The 25,966-nt window shown below is 40.4% G+C and overlaps 1 protein-coding gene across 1 annotated transcript in view; it reads right to left on the bottom strand.

The window, feature by feature from the left end:
* The window catches only part of GABA-B-R2 (gamma-aminobutyric acid type B receptor subunit 2), a 71,148-nt gene extending 45,508 nt beyond the window's left edge, over positions 1-25,640 (bottom strand). The window contains exons 1-2 of the mRNA XM_076540267.1: positions 25,503-25,640; positions 4,488-5,359 (exon numbers count right to left, since the gene is read on the bottom strand). Of these exons, the coding sequence (XP_076396382.1) occupies positions 4,488-4,787 (300 nt within the window). The 5' untranslated portion in view covers positions 4,788-5,359; positions 25,503-25,640. The remainder of the gene's footprint in view (positions 1-4,487; positions 5,360-25,502) is intronic.
* Between the last annotated feature and the right edge of the window lie 326 nt (positions 25,641-25,966).

The raw sequence follows: 25,966 nt of genomic DNA, 5'->3' as shown, positions 1-25,966 counted from the left end.
ATCTGTATTCAAGATGGCGGCCTCTACTTATAAAATTATTTATTAATACTATAATAGGAATAATTATAAATAAAACACAATGGAGAAATTATCAGATCTTCTCATTTTAACACGTGTTTTAATTTGTTAGTATGTGCTAATTTTCTTATTGTTATATTATTAATTTCCGGAGGTGTAACAACTCCTGTATTCAAGATGGCGGCCTCTACTTGTAAAATTATTTATTAATACTATAATAGAAATAATTATAAATAAAATACAATGGGAAAATTATCAGATCTTCTCATTTTAACGTATGTTAATTTTAACTTGTTAACAAGTTAATTTTTTTGTGACGACCGAATGTGTTACAGCATCTGTATTCAAGATGGCGGCCTCTACTTACAAAATTATTTACTAATACTGTAATAGAAATAATTATAAATAAAATACAATGGGAAAATTATCAGATCTTCTCATTTTAACACGTGTTTTAATTTGTTAGCACGTGCTAATTTTCTTATTGTTATATATTATTAATTTCCGGAGGTGTAACACCTGTATTCAAGATGGCGGCCTCCTACGATCGGAAGACTAATTTAACGCAAGACTAAACTCTAAACATAACCTAACATTTCTCTATTTGCAACATCGCAGTAATTATTTATCTCTGATTGATGCTAAAGTCGAGGTTTGTTCCGAGAAATGCAGAGGAGTTTACTGTTTCCGTATCGCGTTTCGAGAGGTTAAGTTTCGTCGCCATTTTGCGCAAGAACTTGTTCGAGCGGAAACGAAAGCAATTAAATCGTTGATAAATAACAGTCGAATGATGTAAACAGTTTAAAGAAAAATCGATCGCAAATAGAATTCTCGTATCTCCGAGGGAATCAGCGTTCGCGAACCATTCTTTTACCCCTTATCTTCGATCGAACAGGAAATGCTGCTCCTACGAAAGCGCTGATTCATCCCGGACAATAATCTATCTCGTTCAACGTTTCAATCCGTTAATGTCTATTTACGGGCGATTTTTGGAATATTCTGGACAGGGAATCCTCGATCGATGACCGGTCTAATAATCTGGATCAAGTATTATTTCAATTACGTTCAACTACGTTTTAGCGTAAAGCCATTGATTTCAGATACGAGACGGGTTATTTATAGCGTGCCTCTTCTGAACCTCTGACGTTGTCGCGAAAGCTTTCTCCTTCTTAACAGATTTTCTTTTATTCGAAACGGTGAAAATCGGTGGATGTACGGACGTGTTCTTTGGCCGAGTAACTTGTCTCGGAAGCGAAAATAAATGGAAGCACGATAACGACGAAATTAGACTTTTTCCCGGTCTTGTTGCAAAAATGGACGAAACTCGATCGATCCACCTTGCAAAATCTCCTGTTTTTCTCCCTTTCGAACTGATTTATTTCCCCCGGAAATAAAGCATCCCTTTTGTCCACTCGGACGAACGTTTTCGAGTTAATTAACGCGTCGTACGTGCACACGACATAAAAACCTGATATTGAAACGAAGCGACGTTCCGAATATAAACGTTTTGAGAAGCGAACGATTAACGAACGAATTATACCGACGCCCTATCGGAGGAACATCGACTTAAACGACACGGTAAACTCTCCACGAGGCACGAAGCGTTGAGTGCTCTCTCTTTTTATATCGATTAACATCGTTACCCGGAAAGCGTCAATTATTTTCATCGAAGACGAAAGTTTATCGAGTGGTCGAACATTTCTAACATTTCTGAAAGACGATAAACTCTTCTGCTATCCGAAATCGCTTAAATTTGCCGGGAGATTCGTTTAAGCACCGCTCATTAGCATATTTGCTGCTGAATTTGTTCCGCTACTCGAGAGGTCCCGTAGAGATAACCATATTTACAATATTGAGATCAACGAGCAGAAAGGAAGTTTGGTCCCTTAATGGAAATTATGCTACATTCGATTTTAAGGTGGTACAAATTAATTTTGGAGGAATAACTTATTATTTTGCTTGTTTCTATAGGATCACTATAGGGGCTTTCCCTAATATCTTCTTTCTCTGGGATCACTATAGTGGCTTTCCCTAATATTTTCTTTCTCTAGGATCACTATAGTGGCTCTCCCTAATACCTTGTCTCTATAGGACCACTGTCATCACTATAGTGGCTCTCCCTAATACCTTGGCTCTATAGGACCACTGTCATCATTATAGTGGCTCTCCCTAATACCTAGCCACTATAGGATCACTATAGTGGCTCTCCCTAGTACCTTGTCTCTATAGGACCACTGTCATCACTATAGTGGCTCTCCCTAATACCTTGTCTCTATAGGACCACCGTCATCACTATAGTGGCTCTCCCTAATACCTTGCCTCTATAGGATCACTATAGTGGCTCTCCCTAATACCTTGTCTCTCTAGGATCACTATAGTGGCTCTCCCTAATACCTTGTCTCTATAGGATCACTATAGTGGCTCTCCCTAATACCTTGTCCCTCTACAATCACTATAGTGGCTCTCCCTAATACCTTGTCTCTCTAGGACCACTATAGAGGCTCTCCCTAATACCTTGTCTCTATAGGATCACTATAGTGGCTCTCCCTAATACCTTGTCTCTATAGGACCACCATAGAGGCTTTCCCTAATACCTTGTCTCTCTAGGACCACTATAGAGGCTCTCCCTAATACCTTGTCTCTATAGGATCACTATAGAGGCTCTCCCTAATACCTTGTCTCTATAGGATCACTAGAGTGGCTCTCCCTAATACCTTGTCCCTCTACAATCACTATAGTGGCTCTCCCTAATACCTTGACTCTCCACAACCACTATAGTGGCTCTCCCTAGTACCTTGTCTCTCCAGAACCACTATAGTGGCTCTCTAAAGTACCTCCTTTCTCTACAATCACTATAGTGGCTCTCTAAAGTGCCTCCTTCTTGTACAACCACTATAGTGGCTCTCTAAAGTACCTCCTTTCTCTACAATCACTATAGTGGCTCTCTAAAGTGCCTCCTTCTTGTACAACCACTATAGTGGCTCTCTAAAGTACCTCCTTTCTCTACAATCACTATAGTGGTTCTCTAAAATGCCTCCTTCTTGTACAACCACTATAGTGGCTCTCTAAAGTGCCTCCTTCTTGTACAACCACTATAGTGGCTCTCTAAAGTGCCTCCTTCTTGTACAATCACTATAGTGGCTCTCTAAAGTGCCTCCTTTCTCTGCAATCACTATAGTGGCTCTCTAAAGTGCCTCCTTCTTGTACAACCACTATAGTGGCTCTCTAAAGTATCTTCTTTTTGTACAATCACTATAGTGGCTCTCTAAAGTGCCTCCTTCTTGTACAACCACTACAGTGATCATAAACTACAGTGTCCAAAGTAGTTAATTCTTTTTCTTCCTGTTTAAAAAGTACCATTATTTTTCCGACATACATTTGTCGAAAGATCACACAGATTTACGGACTTGTTTTTCAACGACTCCTCCGCGTATCCCGAAATTTATTCCAAAGCTCCTGGTCATCGAACAAAAAAACCGTGGCAATGTTTTTGCGGGAAACGGCATTCGCCCTTACTTTCGCTACTATTTTATGAAGCAGTTCTTCGAGACCTACTGACCCATATCCTTAAAAAGTCAAGTGTGACGTTTAGTTCGCATGGACGATACGTCGATCGGGAGGGTGAAATTTAAAAAATTGATTGCCACGATCGTAGCTGAATATTGGCCTCGGTAGAATATTAAGACCCGAACCGACCTTTCAATCGAAGAAACCTTCATTTCGGGCCAATTCTACCAGGAATCGAAAATCGTTACTATCGAATGTCGAGGCATTCACGAAAATCACAGGAAGAAGAAATGAATTCTCTTTAATTCGGTATTTTCAAGTTAAATTATTTTCACGGGGTTAAATTGCCGTGGTTTCAAGCTAAAGCAAGCAGCTGTTCATCTTCCATTTCTCGGAAGAATTTTTCCGCGACAAGACAACGGCATTTGCGTAATTTTGAGCGTCGCTTTTCACGGTTGATGGTATCGCGTGGTCTAGGCGAAACACACCGAGAATAAATTGCGTCCGTTATTCGAGCTGATATTTTTGCATGCAACGTGTAAACCGGTCGCGGCTAGCACGATAACGAATAAATTGATTTTACCGGAGAATTCATGCATAATACGTTTTCCGGTAATGCTCGGTGCACCGCGAACGAATCTGATGAATATGTAAAACAAAAATAAATTAAACGAGTAAGGTTACGTTCCGAGGTCAATTTTAACGGTATCAATTCAGCCGGCATCAATCGAATTATTAGCCCGGAATTGTTACCCCAAAATCACGTGCTTTTTAACTTATCTCCGATATCAAGCTCTCTCTCTGATTTATCTTTGTTTCGAGCATAGAGTAGTGTGATAGTAGACTGTGGGGGTACGCACCCCCATAAATTAGAACTCTTCGAATTAGAAGTTCTCGATAAGCGACGTAGAGTATGTCAGATGTCGAGGGTTGTCGTTGCAAGAGGTTCGTAAGGTACTCACCTCAGTGTCGTTCCACCACATGTGCAGCCGATAGTTCCTGAGCACGGAGGGATCCTCGTTAATGTGATCGACGGCGAGCTTCACCGAGGGCATAACGCCCCGGCCGATGTGGCTCTCGGGCACGTGGCTGCCGTACGGAAAGAAGCCGGCGATGTAGACGTCCCGTCTCTTCACACCGCCGAGATTGATCGGTTTCTGAGCGGTGATTCCGTTCAAACAGAAGAGGAAAGCGCAGAGGTACGCGGTCGCGAACAGACCACGCCAGCATCGCTGTCGACGTCTCCTCGGTATCGTCGCCATCGTTCGCTCTCTTTCTCTCTCTGTGCCCTCCGAAAACGATCTATCGATTATCGATTGACACTTTTAATTGGCTTTATTATTCCGGGGTTCCGATTACTCGCTAGTAATCTTGCCATCGGTACTATCTCATTGTGCCGGCGTGCATCGAACGCTGCTTAAATTTAATAGAGTCGAGATTTAATTGACTGTATCGTTTCGACCGTGCTTCTCGATCGATTTTTCCAGCGTGCACGTGCGATTAACCATTTCATTCTAACCTCGGCTAACGTTTTAACGCGTCACTCTGCAACATCGTCCGATCGGATTACCGCTTCCCGACGAATATCGTTCGAACCACGTATTTCATGCGTTCGCGTTTCTTCGACGCTTCTACCTCGCACGATCGTAACCTCGTTTCCATCCTATCAATGAACTCCGACAGACTTTATCGGCTCGGTTCGATCGGCTACGGCTTACCGATCTTGCTAACAAAACAGCTTCGACAACGGAACTTAAACTCTGAAAAGCGTAACAACGTTTCAACTCTTCGCTAGATATCATCGATTTTGAGGGGCTTCGAATCAAACCTCCACCTGAAACAGAAAACCATCATTTCATTTGGATGTTCTCCAATTACGTGGATTAATTCGGGAATGGGTTGAACGAGATTCGACGAATTCGTTGATTTACAATTAATTATTTAACCTTCACATGTGGTGCAGATGTGTTTGTACTGCAACATACATGCTTTTATGTAGCTCAATGAAAACAATGTTATATTATACGTATATTAAATATATTGGACTGACAATGAATATATTTTGACATTAGATGAGAACGACTCAAAATATATTGTACTGACAATGAGTCTATTCTGAAATTATATGAGAACAGCTCAAAATATATTACACTGACAATGAGTCTATTCTGAAATCATATGAGAACAGCTCAAAATATATTGTACTGACAAGGAGTCTATTCTGAAATCATATAAGAACAGCTCAAAATATATTACACTGACAATGAGCATATTCTGCAATCACATCTTGTTACTTTTTCTTACTGTCACAAAAATGATGCATCTAAAGGTTAATTCATTTAGAAAGGATTCATCAAAATAATTCATTTAGAAAGGACTCATGTAAATAATTCATTTAGAAAGGATTCATAAAAATAATTCATTTAGAAAGGATTCACAAAAATAATTCATTTAGAAAGGATTCATGAAAATAATTCATTTAGAAATGATTCATGAAAATAATTCATTTACAAAGAATTCATGAAAACAATTCATTCAGAAAGGATTCATGAAAACAATTCATTTAGAAAGGATTCATGAAAATAATTCATTTAGAAAGGACTCATGAAAATAATTCATTTAGAAAGAATTCATGAAAATAATTCATTCAGAAAGGATTCATAAAAATAATTCATTTAGAAAGTATTCACAAAAATAATTCATTTAAAAATGATTCATAAAAATAATTCATTTAGAAAGGATTCATAAAAATAATTCATTCAGAAAGGATTCATGAAAACAATTCATTTAGAAAGAATTCATAAAAATAATTCATTCAGAAAGGATTCATGAAAGCAATTCATTTAGAAAGTATTCACAAAAATAATTCATTTAAAAATGATTCACAAAAATAATTCATTTAAAAATGATTCACAAAAATAATTCATTTAAAAATGATTCACAAAAATAATTCATTTAAAAAGAATTCATCAAAACAGGATTCATCTAATGTCAGTTCTGTTGCATCTGCTTAAAAAATTATGCAAATTCCAGTAGCACGTAACAGCAGTAAGTGAAACAATCGGCAGTATAAAAGTTAGCGAAAGCAACAAAGTCGTTTCTGTGTTGTTTGAGATCGAAATATCGAGCAAATATTTTTCGAAGAAGCAATCAAAAGTTGTCGGTGTTAGCGTAACGGTTCTTTATTTATAGAGAGGAAAAATTCTGGAAGGTACGTTGTCGGAAGTAACGGTGACGTCAAGGTCCACGAAACAGCGGAAATAAAGAAATATCGTTGATACAGCGAGAGCAAAGAACGCGCATAAAGTGCGTGGTCCCGCGTAACGCGATCGATGCTCACGAAAGTAGGTCGACATCAATTTTGCGATTAGTTTTGCAGTAATCGTGAGAGGAACGTTGTTCGAGATCGATTCGTATTGTAAGAGGGAACAGCTGCAAGAACTGTTTTATTTAACTGTTTAATGATTGAAGAGGGAATTGTTTTCCAGTGATGAATTTTATTAATGAAGTTCCTGTTAATTTCTTTAGAAAATCAATCTAGTTCTTCAAATATCAATTTCTGCCAATATCAGTCCCTCACAAAATACTTTCATATTTTTTCGGGTGACGTTTAAATCAAAGGAAACTAATATTTCGTTTCGTCCGAAAATGTTTTGTCTCACAGTAAAAATTTAGTAAACGCTTCATTAAAAAATAGAAAACATAGCTCCTTTTTTTCTTATCGTAACTTTCACGCCCGACAAAGGTATTAAGAAACTTGCAGCGGGATATTTTACAGGTTTTTTGCCGATGACTCTAACGAAGTTCTTTCATTAAAGCTAAGTGCTCGCGGTACGTCGCGACCGCGTCTGTTCGACCAGTTATCGAGTAATACTACTTACCGCGAGCCGCTAACGAGTTAGTTTGCTTATGCGGATGAACGTTCGCTTTCTAACTTGCCTGACGAGTGTGCAAAGGTGACCAATGCTGCTTTGAGTGTAATTCAAATATTTAGGACTCTTCTAGTTTCGAAAGTTTCTAGTTTCTAGTTTTCGGAAGCTGCGGAGTCTCAGGGTTGTTTTATGACGTCGATACTCTGGGTTATACAAGGTGTTTAACTAATGTAATTCGCTGAGGTGGTGGAGTTTGCGATTCTGAACAATTTTTCCCTTTACGAAAATTGGATTTGAAGCTTCGTTTCTGAGTTATTAAGAAAAAACTAATCAGAGCGCGATTGCGCAGTCGCTAGGTTTGAGCTCTCGCGTCTGCGCATGCGCTGATTCGAAGCTCTCGCGTCTGCGCATGCGCTGGTTCGAAGCTCTCGCGTCTGCGCATGCGTACTTGCGCTCTGATTGTTTTTCCTTAATAATTCAAAAAACGAAGCTTCAGATCGCATTTTTGCAAAGGGAAAAGTTGTTCAGAATCTCAAACCACACAATCCTGGATAGTTAGACAGCCTGTATAGTGTTATACTCTACTGTTACTGATACTAGACTGTTGATTGATTCAACTATTACACTGATACTATGTTCTTATCACTCTTATAATGTATTCTTAATGTACTCTGCTACAACACTGTTGATTGATTCAACTATTACACTGATACTACGTTCTTATCACTCTTATAATGTACTCTTAATGTACTCTGCTACTACACCGTTGCTTGATTCAACTATTACACTGATACTACGTTCTTATCACTCTTATAATGTACTCTTAATGTACTCTGCTACAACACTGTTGCTTGATTCAACTATTATACTGATACTACGTTCTTATCACTCTTATAATGTATTCTTAATGAACTCTGCTACTACACTGTTGCTTGATTCAACTATTACACTGATACTATGTTCGTATCACTCTTATAATGTACTCTTAATGTACTCTGCTACAACACTGTTGCTTGATTCAACTATTACACTGATACTGTGTTCTTATCACTCTTATAATGTATTCTTAATGTACTCTGCTACTATACTGTTGCTTGATTCAACTATTACACTGATACTATGTTCGTATCACTCTTATAACGTACTCTAAAGTATCAGAATCAACTACATAGATTCAGAATCAGCTATCTCATTTCAGGGAAACTAACGAGACACCCTGTATCTGAGATTTCTCGAGTAACGAACAAGAAATCAGCGTGACTAGTTAATCCAGGTAGTTAATAAAGTTTAGAATCCCTTCCGAAGGGCGAAAAGAGTTCAAGAGCCGAGAAATGGGACGAGATAGAGAAGTTTTGGATCAGTTTGCTGAAAGATCGTACTTGACCGGGACACTCGAGTCGATGAACTTCGGATGATCGTAAAGTTAAGTGTCTGGAACCTCTAAACCTTAAGTACCCAATTACAATAGCACCAGCTGCCGATAACGCTCTCCTTACAGCGGACGACATTGTTCCCTCCGGAAGACGCTTGTTTCGATCGATGTTGATGGATCGAGCATAAATCAGTCTCGTAATTAACGCAAATACTGCATTAGCAAATTGTCGCAAATTGCAATGCAAATTCCGAGCAAATTGTTAGGAAATTCCAAGTTCAAATCGCTTTCTTCCGAACAGTTATCGTAGCCGATAGCTTCTTATCGTATGACCGCGTTAATTTAGCGCGCGGCCGAATGCGAACCGTCGCGTAAGTTCTTGCGGTTACGATGGTCAAACGGAGCGTAGGTAATTAGCTACTGTTACAGAGTTAATTACGTAAAGAGGTAATTAACGAACGATCCACGGAACGCGAGACGGTTGAACGAATTTTCGTTGGTTTTGCCACGGAAATTTCCCTTTTTCTTTTTCCTCCTCTTTCCCACCAGGTTTCGGTCTTTTCTCGCGGGTCTCTTCCTATCTGACCAATTACCTGTTTTCCGTCTCTACCGAGCTCTCCTTTGCCCAGTTTCTCTGCTTTTTTAATAGCTTCTTTAATAATTCATCCCGCTTTTCCGTAGTCTTCGTGGTCGCGTTCCTTTAAAAGCTTCTTCTTGATTCCTCGTTCGCGACCATTCCCTTGTTCTTCCTTCACAGAGTTTGCTCGCTCAGACTCTCTCGTTTTTCACGCGCGTTCGCCTTTCCGCGAACATTCTCAAGTTTGTTCGAATCAAAGGATTCAAAGTTGAAAAGTAGACGTTTCGTATTCAACGGACTCTCTTTTTTAAGAAACTTGCCTCGACGAGGTGCGACGTTGATTTAATCGATTCCACTGCGACGGACTTCGAGAATCTCGCGCAGACATTTTGACGTTCCTTTCACAGCCGAAGTAGCTCTTCGTACCTAATTTTTCACGTTTGCTTTTCTCGTTCGAGTGTTCTTCCCACAAATCCTCGAACATTCGAATCGACGTTAATTCCCTGCGGTTTCTTAAACGCAGTCGGTGAAAATTTCCGGAAGTCGAGATAGGCGGATCGATGAGCGGGCTCAGGATTTACACCCAACGGTCAGACACTCCGGGTTGATGGACCGTGTCAGTCTGTCAAGTGTAGTAGCATTGGTTAACGTTCGAGCTTGATCGGGTTAACCAGCTGTAACTTCACAGGAATTCTCCGTTCTTACTTTGATTCGGTTAGCATCAAACGCGGAATACTTTTGCGCGAAAAAGTGTCGAAAAATAGCTTTTTTCGATCGAACGGTATTTCATAGAGGAAGAATGTGTCACGATGGAATTTGCTGATACGTTCTCGGTATTTTTACTATACGTTCGAACCTTTCGATATTAACCTTTCTGGTTGAAAAGTTTGCTGAATTCGTTTAGGATTATTTCTGTTTTTAATTGCTATTGTTTCAGTATGTCTATACATGTGTGTTATTGTATACATATGTATATCACATACGAGTGATGTGTGTAATCATGTACATATGTATATCACATACGAGTGATGTGTGTAATCATATACATGTGTATATCATATACGAGTGATAGATGTGTGTAATCATATACATGTGTACATCACGTACGAGTGGTAGACGTGTGTAATCATGCACATGTGTATATCATATAGGAGTGATAGACATGTGTAATCATATACATGTGTGTATCACATACGAGTAATAGATGTGTGTAATCATATACATATGTATATCACATACGAGTGATGTGTGTAATCATATACATGTGTATATCACATACGAGTGATAGATGTGTGTAATCATATACATGTGTATATCACATACGAGTGATAGATGTGTGTAATCATATACATGTGTATATCATATTCGAGTGATAGATGTGTGTAATCATACACATGTGTATATCACATACGAGTGATGTGTGTAATCATATACATGTGTATATCACATACGAGTGGTAGATGTGTGTAATCATATATATATGTATATCACATACGAGTGATGTGTGTAATCATATACATGTGTATATCATATACGAGTGATAGATGTGTGTAATCATATACATGTGTACATCACGTACGAGTGGTAGACGTGTGTAATCATGCACATGTGTATATCATATAGGAGTGATAGACATGTGTAATCATATACATGTGTGTATCACATACGAGTAATAGATGTGTGTAATCATACACATGTGTATGATTATAGATTATACGAGTGTTATCAAGGTAATACAACTCTCATGAAGTGCCACAAGTTATGATGTTATGAGCGACATGTTATGAGAGATTATGTAGCTACGAGTTCGATAAAAGAAATGCAGAAAGTATCGAAACGAATTAAACTTCTCCGTGATTTTTCCGTGCTACACCCGTGGGATCTGTTAACCCGTTAATAAACGCGAATCAGTAAACGCGGCAAATACTCGACTTCCTCCAACTCAGCGTAAACGTTCGTAGTTAATGTCCCTGGGCGGTAACGTCGAAAGAGTCACGCCATCGCGAAAGAAACGAAAACGAAACGTACTCTTACTTTCGACGAAGGGTGTCCGCAAAAGGAAAAGGGAAAGGAACGTAGAGGCAATAGTCTGCCAGTGGAAGTAATAAAGTCTCATACAGTATTCATTGGTGGCCATGTCGCGACAAGGTTGGGCCTTGGCATAGTAACATAATTCTGGTTGCTTGTATCGCGCTAGTAGCTAGTAACACGCTAGCCGTTGGTGACCGTGAGTCTCGGCCTGGAATAATCGGCGGTTGTGCGCCGGTGACGTCGGCAGTTGATAGCGACGCTAGCGTGTTTCCTTCGGTTCATCGCTTGATCGATGGACTTTACTTTCGAGTCGAGAAGGTCGTTCGCTTTCACCTTATGGAGCAAACTACCCTGGAACACGAAGAAACATCGAAAGTGCTAGGACGGCTTTAGACTCGCGTGCCGATAACGCCACCTGAGAGTCCACCTCGCGCCTTATTACTCGCGCCACTATACTGGCTTTAAAGAATAACTTCTCTTTTTATGGATACTATGGTGGCTTTTGCAAATCAGTGAGTAGATTGTGAAGGTATAGGGACTCTACAAGGTCTAGGGCCACTATAGTGGCTTTCGCGAATAGCTTCTTCGTTTAGGTTCACTATAGTGGCTTTAGTGAATAGCTTCTCTCTTTATGGCCGCTATATTGGCTTGAGGGAATCACTGAGTAGATTGTGAAGGTATTGGGACTCTACAAGGTCTATGACCACTATAGTGGATTTCGCGAATAGCTTCTTTGTCTAGGACCACTATAGCGGCTTTAGTGAATAGCTTCTCTCTTTATGGCCGCTATATTGGCTTGAGGGAACCACTGAGTAGATTGTGAAGGTATAGGGACTCTACAAGGTCTATGACCACTATAGTGAATTTCAAGAATAGCTTCTTCGTTTAGGACCACTATAGTGGCTTTAGTGAATAGCTTCTCTCTTTATGGCCGCTATAGTGGGTTGAGCAAATCTCTGAGTACATTATGACGCTTTAGTGACTCTATAAGTTCTATGACCACTACAGTGGCTCTCCCTAATACCTTGACTCTCCACAACTACTATAGTGGCTCTCCCTAATACCTTGTCTCTCTAGGATCACTATAGTGGCTCTTCCTAATACCTTGCCTCTCCACAACCACTATAGTGACTCTCCCTAATACATTGTCCCTCCACAACCACTATATTGGCTCTCCCTAATACCTTGCCTCTCCACAACCACTATAGTGGCTCTCCCTAAAACCTTGTCCCTCCACAACCACTATAGTGGCTCTCCCTGATACCTTGTCTCTCCACAACTACTATAGTGGCTCTCCCTAATACCTTGTCTCTATAGGATCACTATGGTGGCTCTCCCTAATACCTTGCCTCTCCACAACCACTATAGTGATTCTCTCTAAAACCTTGTCTCTCCACAACCACTATAGTGGCTCTCCCTAATACCTTGTCTCTCCACAACCACTATAGTGGCTCTCCCTACTACTTTGTCTCTCCACAACCACTATAGTGGCTCTCCCTACTACTTTGTCTCACCACAACCACTATAGTGACTCTCCCTAATACCTTGTCTCTCTAGGATCACTATAGTGGCTCTCCCTAATACCTTGCCTCTCCACAACCATTACAGTGGCTCTCCCTAAAACCTTGTCCCTCCACAACCACTATAGTGGCTCTCCCTAAAACCTTGTCCCTCCACAACCACTATAGTGGCTCCCACGAACCTCTTCATAAATGACGACGCTATAATTCCTCTACAAACTTCCCATTTCATTAGAATGATCATTATTTTATGTTTAGGTCTAGACATTGCCTTCATCATGTTTAATAAGAATACTCAAAAATGAAAAGTACACTACATGTAAATAAAAGGTAACGTCAAATCGTTCAGACAGCATGGACAGACTACCTCTCTGTACTAACACATTCTATAGGAATCATTTGGATATTGTTACATAGTTTGTGAATTTTTAAAAAAGTATATTATAATTGAATTATCAAAAACTTCGTCAACATCAATGTCAAACTTCATCATACAGAACAGTATATAAGTTGAGAGGTTGGATTAGGTCTAGAAGGTACGTAGAAGATGATGCTCGTATTTTAAAAAGTCGTCAGGAGTATGTCTGGCGAATTAAAGGGTCATCGGCGCAAATGTACATACGCTTAGCCGGTTGATCGACGTTGCGGATGAGTCGCGAGAAACTGGATCAGCTTGCTCGGGGGTTAGGCGTTCTACTTTTCGAGTGGGGAAACGACGACGCAAGAACCGGTGAAAGCAGTTGTTTTCCGTTCAAAATGCGACCACTCGTTCGCATTGTTTCCACCCTGCGGTGAAGCTGAATCGCGACATTCAAGCGAAACATCGAAAACGTTTAAGCGTTTAAACGTTAACGGGGTTCAAGATTCTGGCTGTTCGTTTTTCAGCAATTTCCTGATTCGCCGAATACGACGTGTTTCTCGACGTTTCGCCTTTTCTCGATCGAGCAATCCGTGAAATTAAAGCGAAGCAATTTCGACCCTAACCGGGGGATACAGGTTCAACAACGCTAAGAGTGTACGTGGAGAGCATTCTTTAATGGAAAGTCCGTGTTTGCACGGTTTTTCGTAGCGTAAACTCGTTGCTGGGAAAGCACTTTGACACTGTTCGAAGAGTGCTAATCAAAACTGTCGTCTTAACGCGAAAAATTCGCACAGAAATGTTTCGGACAAACCTGCGAAAATGATCGTTGAAAGACAATTACCGTTCGTTAGCCATCCAGTGTTCGTATAACAAAGTTGCGTTCGAAGTTTCGAGTCGTTCCTCCCCGATAATTTGTACTATCTTCCGATATTAACGACGAACTTTCAGTTTTCCAGCAGCGGCCGCAGGCTATGCAAAATATCGACGAATATCGAGGGGAACGCATCGATCATTTTCTTATTACGATGGAAAAATGTATCGTCAAAGTTATCGGTTCTTTTTAAAGCAACGGATCGATTACGCTGACGGTAGTAGAGCGTTATACCGAAACTACGTCTCTGACTTCGTTAACCTTCTCTCTAACGAATCCGTCGAGGCTCTTTATCGAAAAAATCTCCCCTGAACCCGAACAAACGTTTACGATCTACGACTGTTTTTGGTACAAAGGATCATTTAACGTTTGTCGTTATCTGAATGCCCAGAAATCACGGAATCGATAGGTCCTTTTAAACTCTACAATGCTATTAGTCTTCTTCGATTATCAGATTACTTCAAACATTTTCTTCTACTTTTCATTACTTTTCATAGTTTATAAAATATAAGCTTATTCACCTAAGTATTCGAAGATCAAGTACGAAATAAATAGCTTTGTTTTCTTTAAGATTGTAATCTGACGAACAAGTAGTGATGGGTTCGAACCGCAGTCAAGTTCCGGTAGAAATTTGATCGTGGTTTCTAGATTGGCTTCTCACCCTGAAATATTCGGATATCTGACACTCTGAACAAGTAGTGATGGGTTCGAACCCCAGTTGAGATCCCAAAGAAATTGTATCACGGTTTTTAGATTGATTTATCGTTCCGAAATATTCGGATGTCTCACACGTCTTAACAAGTAGTAATGGGTTCGAACCCCAGTCAAGTACCAAAAGAAAGTGGACCACCGTTTCGAGATTGCCTTTTCGCTCCGAAATATTCAGATATCGAACGCATTCGACCAAGTAGTGATGGGTTCGAACCCCAGTTGAGATCCCAAAGAAATTGTATCACGGTTTTTAGATTGACTTTTCGCTCCGAAATATTCGGATTGCCTCACACGTCTTAACAAGTAGTAATGGGTTCCAACCCCAGTCAAGTACCAAAAGAAATTGGACCACCATTTCGAGATTGCCTTTTCGCCCCGAAATATTCAGATGTCCGACGCATTCGACTAACTGGTGATGGGTTCAAACCCCAGTCAAGTACCAAATGAAATAGAATCACCGTTTCCAAATTGCCTTCTTGCCCCGAAATATTAAGATATCCAACGCATCCAACTAACTAGTGATGGGTTCGAACCTCAGTCAAGTACCAAATGAAATCGAATCACCGTTTCCAAATTGCCTTCTCGCCCCGAAATATTAAGATATCCAACGCATCCAACTAACTAGTGATGGGTTCGAACCTCAGTCAAGTACCAAAAGAAATCGAATCACCGTTTCCAAATTGCCTTCCCGCCCCGAAATATTAAGATATCCAACGCATCCAACTAACTAGTGATGGGTTCGTACCTCAGTCAAGTACCAAAAGAAATCGAATCACCGTTTCCAAATTGCCTTCTCGCCCCGAAATATTAAGATATCCAACGCATCCGACAAGTAGTGATGGGTTTAAACCCCAGTCGAGTTCCAATAAAAATTGCATCACCGTTTCGAGATCGGCTTCTCGCCCCGAAATATTCGGATGTCGATTAACAGGCGAGTATTAAAGTGGCTCGAAAACGATGGCAGCAAAATGATGGCGAGTCGGTAGACTCGCGTGCTAAATTCGAACGCTCCGCTACGTAAATGTTGACAGAGCGCGGTAACGTATGGCGCGGACACACGCGAAGAGTGGATGATCGATAATCAAGTGCACGAATATACGTCCTAGACGAAATATACATAATGCATACGTCTGTATGACGATGTTCACCGCGAAGGTCACGTTTATCAGAAAACAAAGCGCTCGCCCCTTGAACTGGAACACTGGAGACACGAAACTTCCCTCCACCTCGCGATACATTTTTTACACCTTGCCTGATTTTAATTTCAAATCAGTTTCGTCAAATATTAACGTTTCTGGCAACACGAAATTTTGCCTTGAGGCGAAACGAGATTGTGAGCATCTCTTTCGTAAGAGAACCAATTACGTTCGAGCATTCAAAGGAAAAATTCAATTCTAGAGTTTCTCGTTTGATTAATGGACGTCGGCTTGTTCATAAATCTTGGACCATCGTTAAATACGTGTCCTGTAAAATCCTACCGGGGAAACTAGTGAATGGACACGGGGATCAGTGTTTACGATACGGGTGTTAGGACGTATAATAAGGCAACGGAAACTTTCGATTCGAACGTAAAAATGTGGAGAATTCCGGGAGATCGCCGAACGTGCTGGAAATCCGGGAAGGCATTGAATCTTGCGGCTTACTTGTAGGCCACGTGGGAAAGCGAGCTCATCGTGTCACGTACCGGGGGTAATAACGTACGACTCGTTTCAAATAATAAAACCCGTCAACTATCGTCGAATCGTCCTGATTTAACGAACCGAATTCGAACATCGGAAGCCCAAAAATGGAGGACGATCAAATTACGAATATTCTGCAACGCTGCAAGGAGCGATTTCATTGGACACGAATTAATTAACCCGGACAATTTCGTGGGTTTAATCGATCTAATTTCGAGACACGGTGAATATCGTTTCATTTATCGTTGTTTCTTCGAGCGATTGCCACTTAAAGGGTTGCTCTCGAACTTTCGGTTCAAATATTTGACGTCGGGCCTTTAAAGCGGAAGTATGGTAATTCGTGAACGAAAAAGCTCCTTCGATTTTATAAAGGGGAGATCCGATTCGATGCTTAAAAAAAGGTACACTCTACTGAATATGCAAGCGTTTGAAGAGTTTGAAATGATTAAAAATATGGACGTTTAACCCTTTATCTCCCGGACGACTCGAGTTAAACGTTTCGTCTTAAGCTGAAACGAATAGCGACCGCGAATCGTTCTCGTTTAATTTAAACGGCAAGACGTTGTAACGTCGATCTAGATGAGAAGCCTGAAACGTGCACGATGTTTCTTCCAGCTTGCGGTTTATCGAGGCGAGCATCTGCTAATTCAAAGCGATTCACAAGTTCCCTTTGGCACGCGTTTTCCGACTTACACACGTAACCCGGCTGTGCGTGCGTGGAGTTTCAAAACCGAGGCTCGTTTGCTACCATTTCCAGGAGGCAAATAGAGCGTCTTTTGAGCAGCGGGTAAATAATGCAAACAAAAGATTGAACGACGGACACTTTACGGTCGTAAGTCGATTCTGAGTGTTATGTGCACCATAAACTTCCGTGTCAACATTGCTGTATGTAGATGTGACTATAATAGACATGACTACACATGATTATAGTAGATGTGACTGTAATAAACATGACTAGACATGATTATAGTAGATGTGACTCTAATAGACATGATTAGACATGACTATAGTATATGTGACTCTAATAGACATGACTAGACATGACTATAGTAAATGTGACTCTAATAGACATGACTAGACATGATTATAGTAGATGAAACTCTAATAGACATGACTAGACATGATTATAGTAGATGTGACTCTAATAGACATGATTAGACATGATTATAGTAGATGTGACTCTAATAGACATGACTAGACATGACTATAATAGATGTGACTCTACTAGACATGACTAGACATGACTATAGTATATGTGACTCTAATAGACATGACTAGACATGACTATAGTAAATGTGACTCTAATAGACATGACTAGACATGATTATAGTAGATGAAACTCTAATAGACATGACTAGACATGGCTATAGTGGATGTGACTATAATAGATACGACTAGACATAGCTATAGTGGATCTGCCTATAGTAGATATGACTGCAATAGATACGACTAGACATGGCTATAGTGGATGTGACTATAGTTGATATGACTGCAATAGATACGACTAGACATGGCTATAGTGTATCTGCCTATAGTAGATATGACTGCAATAGATACGACTAGACATGGCTATAGTGGATGTGACTATAGTTGATATGACTGCAATAGATACGACTAGACATGGCTATAGTGGATGTGACTATAGTAGATATGACTGCAATAAATACGACTAGACATGGCTATAGTGGATGTGACCATAGTAGATATGACTGCAATAGATACGACTAGACATGGCTATAGTGTATCTGCCTATAGTAGATATGACTGCAATAGATACGACTAGACATGGCTATAGTGTTTCTGCCTATAGTAGATATGACTGCAATAGATACGACTAGACATGGCTATAGTCGATGTGACTATAGTAGATATAACTGCAATAGAACGACTAGACATGGCTATAGTAGACATGACTACACTAAATATGACTACACACGACTATAGTAGACATGACTACAATAGATACGACTAGACATGGCTATAGTAGACATAACTATAGTAAATATAACTAGATGTATCACAAGTGTAGATCCCAGAAATGAGTACCAGAGATTATGAACATTTTCCTCTGCAAAAAATCTTCCCTCTACAGTTTCGTTGAATTAACCAGCAAACACCAGTTGTGAGACATCCTGTATTTCGACCAGTACAATTTCGTAGTAATTCACGACGTCGTTCGTTACTTCCAAAAATATTTGTTACAGAAAATCCCCTTTGCAAGGAACAGATTTCTGGAACAAATTGTTCGTTCGTTATTTCGACCTTTATAATTTCGCTCGATCCGTTTCTCCATTTTTCTTCGCGTTCGAAAGAACCTTCCGACAATCACGGTCGCCGTTTGTCACCGTCTACTTAACACGGAGTCACGAGTAACGAAGTGAATCGTTGCATTCGTGAGCACTTTTGCAAAGTAGAATCGCCTATCGCCTCGACTACGCTAACGAGACGCATTCGTCTCCGGATAACGATTTAACCCTTAAATACATAATGTTGCAGTATTGCACACATTTCAATCTCCTATGCTCCGATATATTTAAAGTGACGTTTACTGTGACGTTTATTGTGACGTGTGAAGTTACAGAAATATATGAATATATTTATAACTATTCGTGAAGTATATTCTGAGTAGTTATGAAGTTGTAAAGTACATAGCTTTATTTTTACTGTATTTATATCTTTGCAACTGTTCACAAACTACAGGGTGTCTCACAATTAGTGTAACTCTCTTGGGTGGTGGAGTTCGAAATTCTGAACAACTTTTCCCTTTGCAAAAATTGGATTTGAAGCTTCGTTTTTGAATTATTAAGGAAAAACACGAACCAGTCAAAGCGCGAGGATTGCGCATGCGCAGACGATAGGTTGGAAGCTGTCGCGTCTACGCATGCATAGTCCCTCTGATTGGTTTTTCCTTCCTAAATCTAACTTAACCCCATCTAACCTCACTTGCAATAACATTATGATGTTCCAAAAATGTTATTTTCCCTAAATAACCTAACCTTACCTAAAATAAAATTGTAGTGTCCCAAAAATGTAATTCCACCTTCCGACCAAAATCTGATAAAAAACCTCCACGAAATGTTGCCTCCGCGTTTCCAACAAATTTCAATCGATCGAAGAATAGCTGATCGAACGCCTAATTTCCGGATTTAGCCGTCATCGAGATCCCCGCGATCGAATCGAAAAACAGAAAGAGAGAACGTATTCGTTAACGTCGAAGTGGCACGTCGACGAGATTAGGGCGCCGATAGCCCGCGCGCGGATTGCGAGCTTTTGTTTGCGGTACACGAATTTTGTATCGAAGCAGAATTTTTGGTTGAAATATTAGGACCCGGACTGGTTTTCCGCAACACGGCTTTTGACGATTTAAAACACGGACGCGATGAAAACGACAAAGTTTCGCGATAATTTACGTTCGACGAACTGCAGGGGTGTTCGTAAAGAGACAGTCGGGTATCGCGTTGATTCCCGTTGACACAATTTGCCCGCGTCGCCGTGGCATTTTTAAGCCGTCGAGTGCGAGACATTGTACGAGCGGCTCAACTTTTATTGTTTCGTCGTTCGAGCTCTTCCGCGCGGCGTTATAGAACTGTAATCCGGCAAAGTCTATGCATAAAATTATTTTTAACCTAGATCTTGATTATTCTTCTTGCCCGCCATAGTTCTTGTGCTGGATCCGATAATCGAATCTCCGCTTCCGTCTTCGAGATTGAAACGCGTTCGATCGACCATTGTTCTGTCGAAATATACAGTGCATATTAATAAAACTGGGAAATTGATTTATCTTCGATCCGCAGATTTTCGAACGAGTTAATTCACTGCATAGTCGAATAGCTACACTGTTCTTTAACTCTTAAATTTTTTAAGAAACTTCATTTCAATACGTATTTTATTAGGAATTATACAATTCAGAAGAGTACATATGTCACATATGTATGGCTATGCACTTCTGTAACTTCATAACTCAGAATGATACGTGTCACAACTAGTGTAGGGCCTTGAAATAATAGCTGACGCGATTCTGAATAAAATTTCCCTTTACAAAAATGTGGTATGACGCTTCGTTTTTGAGATATTAATTTTGAGACATCACAATGTTATCGTAAGTGAAGTTAGGTTAGGTTAAGTTATGTTAAGCTGTTCAGGTAGAATAACATTTCTGGGACATCATAATGTTATTGCAAGTGAAGTTAGGTTAGGTTAAGTTGTGTTAAGCTGTTCAGGTAGAATAACATTTTTGGGACACGACAATGTCATTGCATGTGAAGTTAGGTTAGGTTAAGTTATGTTAAGCTGTTCAGGTAGAATAACATTTTTGGGACATCACAATGCTATTGTAAGTGAAGTTGGGTTAGGTTAAGTTGTGTTAAGCTGTTCAGGTTGAATAACATTTCTGGGACATCACAACGTTATTCCAAATGAAGTTAGGTTAGGTTAAGTTGTGTTAAGCTGTTCAGGTAGAATAACATTTTTGGGACACGACAATGTTATTGCAAGTGAAGTTGGGTTAGGTTAAGTTATGTTAAGCTGTTCGAGTAGAATAACATTTTTGGGACATCACAATGTTATTCCAAATGAAGTTAGGTTAGATTAAATTATGTTAAGCTGTTCGAGTAGAATAACATTTTTGGGACATCACAATGTTATTCCAAATGAAGTTAAGTTAGGTTAAGTTATGTTAAGCTGTTCAAGTAGAATAACATTTTTAGGACATCACAATGTTATTGCAAGTGAGGTTAGGTTAGATTAAATTATGTTAAGCTGTTCAAGTAGAATAACATTTTTGGGACATCACAATGTTATTGCAAGTGAAGTTAGGTTAGATTAAATTATGTTAAGCTGTTCAAGTAGAATAACATTTTTGGAGCACCACAATGTTATTGCAAGTGAAGTTAGGTTAGTTTAAACGAGGTTAAGTTATTCAAGTTTAGGTTGAATTTCAACATGAAGAAGCAGGTTCTTATTTTATAAGAACAAACTTCTGTTCTATAAATTTAAACGTCAATTTCATAAAAAAGAGAAAATGTTCCGACCCAGTAAAAAGACGTAGCAATGCTAGATAACGTAATGTAAATGATCCCTTACCAGAATGGAAACGAAGTGACTTATCTGCAAAGTTACGTTTCCTCGAGGGTTCGAGCTGACAAAAGTTGCGAACTCGTATCCGGGACCCGCAGGAGAGCATTAATTAAATTTCATTATTTTCGAAATACCAGTTCCGAATGAAAGTTTTCTAGTCGAAATAAATGACGAACGTTACATCGAACTCGTATCAGCTCGGCTATTATTTCACGAAAAACACCAACGTGCCGACACGGTGCGTATCGATTCCATTCGCTTTCGAAATCGTTGTTCCCCGGTTAAACATTGTTCGTTAGCAAAATTGCTCGTTCCGTGTACATTCACATAAAAGCCGGAATTCGTAATAAATTTCCCTACCGTCGGAACCTTATAACGTTTCACTTTTCTTCGCTAAAGTGTTTCACTCGTGCCGTTTTCGAAGAGGCTTTTCTTCCGGGAAGCCTCGCGGCGCGACTCACACGAAAAAAAGCCACTTCACCGGTGCTCGATGCGCAACGTTTATGGCGTTCGTTGTTTTCTCGCGTCGCGGGCTGCGCTTAAGCCCTTAAGCCGCGAAAACGCCTGTCCAGAGCATAATTTCCTAGCGCTCCAAAAAAGATACGGTTGTCCCGGCAACGTTCAAAGTTTCCGTTCGAATTAGAGAGCTTCCTTGGTTAGTTCGTGTCCGACGCGTGTTTGTTGTTGGCACTTTCGGACAGAATGAAACGTTTCCTTTGCTTTCGATAAAGGGAGTAAACTCGTCACAACTCTCGCCCTAGTTCCATCTCCAGATTCCTTCATCTTCTCTCTTTGTTGTCCCCGCAATTTCTTCGATTTGTCCTCCATTTTCTCGAACACAACATTGATGAATACACAAAATTAACTCCTTCAGACACTTTGCTTATTCTGGATACAGTTAATTCTGGACTGAGTTTATTCTGAAATGTCTTTGGTAAAACTTTGTTACCATTCTTCACTATTTGATCTTTGTAGAACAAATTCTTCAAATTCGAGCAGTTTTCGTATTAGGAAAAATATAAGAGCATCTTTTTGCAGCATAATTAAAATAAAGTGAAAAGCATTCACTTTATTTTAAGCTTGTGGCCATCATGACAAAACGCACATGGTCCGTGGCTTACATTTACACAAACTTCAGTTAAACTTCCGGAAGCGACCTCTGATTTTGCTGCAATTTGTCTGTTCTTACAGAAGAAAATCCCTGAAAGGATTTTTGACGACAAAGCCTCGTGTTTGCGAAGTTTTAACAGTTGAATATTTCCGAAAATATTTGTTTTACAGAAAAAAGTTTTAGACAAAAAATGGGGGGCATAAAAGGCTCTACAAAAAAGGTTCTACACATTTTTTTCGTAAATGTGTTATTTTCGAAGTATCTGAATTATACCCTAATTATAAGGGAGAGTATTAGGGAGACCGAATTTTTAAAGTAATCAAAACTTTGCTAACGAAAAACAGTTATTTATTAAAGAAATCTTGAATGCTGATCAACAAAATAATTTTCTAATGCCTTTTGGCAGCGTGAAGGCAATTGTTCTGTTGTTAAAAAAAAGTCCTTCGATTTTTAATAGATCAAAGAAATTTTGAATATACAGTATCCTTAATATTTCGAATTGTAAAAATTCGCAGAATTTGATTAAGATTTCGTGAACGATTCGAATTGGTATGGAGGAGGTGTCGAATGAAGGGAGTCCTCGCGCGAAGAACGCGTGGCGTATCGCGTTACTCGAGCGTGTAGTTTCGTTGTGGAAGAGAATGCTCGACTACGCCATTAACGGTCTTTGTCAGGACCACTACCCTCGCGACCTCTTTCCCTAGTAGGAATCCGCAGGAATTCGGTATAGATTGCGTCAATTAATTTTCATTCGACCGAGAAAAATATAAAGTTCGTGCTCGGAATCCCAGAGAAATTCGATTCCGATAGGAAACGTGCCCGATCCGAGTTTTAATTTTCTCTCCCTCTCGACCCGATAAACAACGTTGCTACTCTTTCGACTAAGCATCAATTAGCGCGCTCGTTAACAAATCTGAAAATAATTGTTCCCCGGTAACTGGAAAATTAACATCGAAGAGAAGGTAAATTAACAAGAACAGAAATTCGATCGGTAAGCGTTTCTCGAATAACGGCTTGTTAAAAAGATCGCGGCATTCGACGCAGAAAATTGGAAAGTGGCGCGCTGTCAAGTTGACGTCGAGGTGACGATTCGTAAACAAAAAGCTCCGGGCAAACTGTTTGCCCGCGGTTTTCCATTCAGCCGCGATGACAGCTGACGTTTCCAAACGTAATCAGACGATGCAACTTTTCTTTTGTCACGGCTCGCTGAATCGAAACTAACGAAAGGTTTTCGAGCTTGTTTCCCGGCGAACCTACGAAACAAACGCGGAAAAAAACTGATTCGCGACACAGCTTTATTTCCGGCGGCGAGTTCTTTTTTCCGCGAGCGGTGAAACGCGGGTGAACGATCGGCGAAAACCGTCGCAACGAACAAACAACGCTTGAATAAATTTGGCAAATTGAAGGAATAAGGACAGAAGACGTGGCGTCGATACGGCGACCCGAATTCTCGCGGAGTAAAAAGAAAGGGGGAAAATCAAAAAGGCAAAGAGTCGTTGCAAATCAGGAGACCGAATGTTCGCCGACACCGCTACGCGAACCCACGGAACCGCTCCATTGTTCATGCTCGAACAATGCTGTCTTTGTCGCGATGTGATTAAGCTCTGAATAAATTTTCTATTACGTTGTTCTACACCGAGCTTTCCTCCGTTTTCAAATACCCGTTTCCATTCCCCGATTCGTATCGTTCGGTTACGAAACATCAAAACCTTTATCGAAAGGGAAAAACCGGGAGAAAGTGTCCCCAGGAAAAAGAGAGCAGTCTTCGTGACTCGAGTACCGAATCGTTCGATAATTACCGTTAAATAAAGGAGAATTTCGCGCTTCGACGACCGCGTTACCGTATCGATTACGCGTTTACAAATTGTTCGAACGCGCATGGTCTTCGTAATAATTAAGAAGCGGAACTTTTCAGAAGTTGCCGCGAAAAACATTTAATCTTGGAATTATAGTTACGTTGAAATTTTCAGCTCGGCGGAATCCGGTATTAGTTCTTCCGTGCAGGATATCTTACATATGCCGCGAGGAATTCAGGATCCTGTTCCTCGTATCCGCACATACCGCGCCAGTCCGCAAGCTGTGCTTTGTAATTTCATCCCCTCGTTCGCGCGTCTCTCTCGAAATATAATTTTCAAAATCTCCTCCTTTAAACGACTGTAAATCGTGAAACGATACGAACGAAAAACCGACGCCGCGAACGGAACAAAAGCTTTCCGTTAACGGTAATTAATTATTGAGCTCATCATTTCACGGTGGTACAATGTACGTTTCGAGTTACCACGCTCTTCTCGTGGAGTGCTCGGGCAGAACCATTCCACCGGTATAAAGGTATAAAGGTATACTTAACCGCATCCACGTACCGCACCTTCTGAATAATACAATTCGTGCTTTACAGCACGGTACAGCGCAACATTACGTACTTTTACCTTTCTGAAGAGACGCGAAGGTAAATACAACGGCGGAGTCCTAGCCGCGTACGCGAAACCTTGAATCGAGGTTACAGTCGAGGTCGAGATCGGTCGATTAATGATACTCCCTTGAAACGTATGTTTGCAACTTTTTTTTCTGTTCCAGTTGCTCCGACGTTAATTTTAGCGCGTCTCGTTAAAAGCGCGACTTCTGACTATGGCCAAACGCGATCGAAAGGTCACGTAGACGTGCGAATCGGGAGGGTAAACAAAATAGAAAAATGGCAAGACTGTTTCTGTTGAAAGTTGATCAAGTTTTGATCGAAGACTTGTTAAAAGTTTTAATTAAGAAAGAAAAACTCGTAGCAGTAAAAAAGGAAGAACGTACCTGACATGTAATCCTTTGTTACTGTTTCTTCCCTCCGGAGGCATTTATCTGCATTATCTTCCCGGCGGACTTCTCGTAGCGAAAACGTCTGATAAACTGGTTGCCACCCCCATCACGAACTAGCTACCGATCCTCGCGATAGCATCCACTATACACTGTACACTTTCTCCGCGAGGGAAAAGAAATCCCCGTTAGCGTGCTCGCACGGGACGTTTATCACCGATTCGCGGTAAGCGAGCGGATGAAATTTCGTGCAGAACAAGCTTAAAGAAGAAGGCGGCTTAGGAAGGGAAAAAAAGCGAAAGACGGGGACCACCGGTCAGTGACGGCGGTCGATAGGTGGTGACTTTCCACGTCGTCTGTTACGGCACGTTCGTGGACAGCGGCTCAAAAGAGTCGATCGTGATGAATCGAGGCGTAAAAATGGAAAAGAAGGAAAGGATAGGCGGAGCAGCAGAGACGAA

Source organism: Megachile rotundata, chromosome 15 (genome assembly GCF_050947335.1).
Source record: "Megachile rotundata isolate GNS110a chromosome 15, iyMegRotu1, whole genome shotgun sequence".
In the NCBI taxonomy this organism is placed as follows: domain Eukaryota; kingdom Metazoa; phylum Arthropoda; class Insecta; order Hymenoptera; family Megachilidae; genus Megachile; species Megachile rotundata.
Note: the sequence above shows the minus strand (reverse complement) of the source record. Positions and strands in the feature narration are given on the sequence as shown.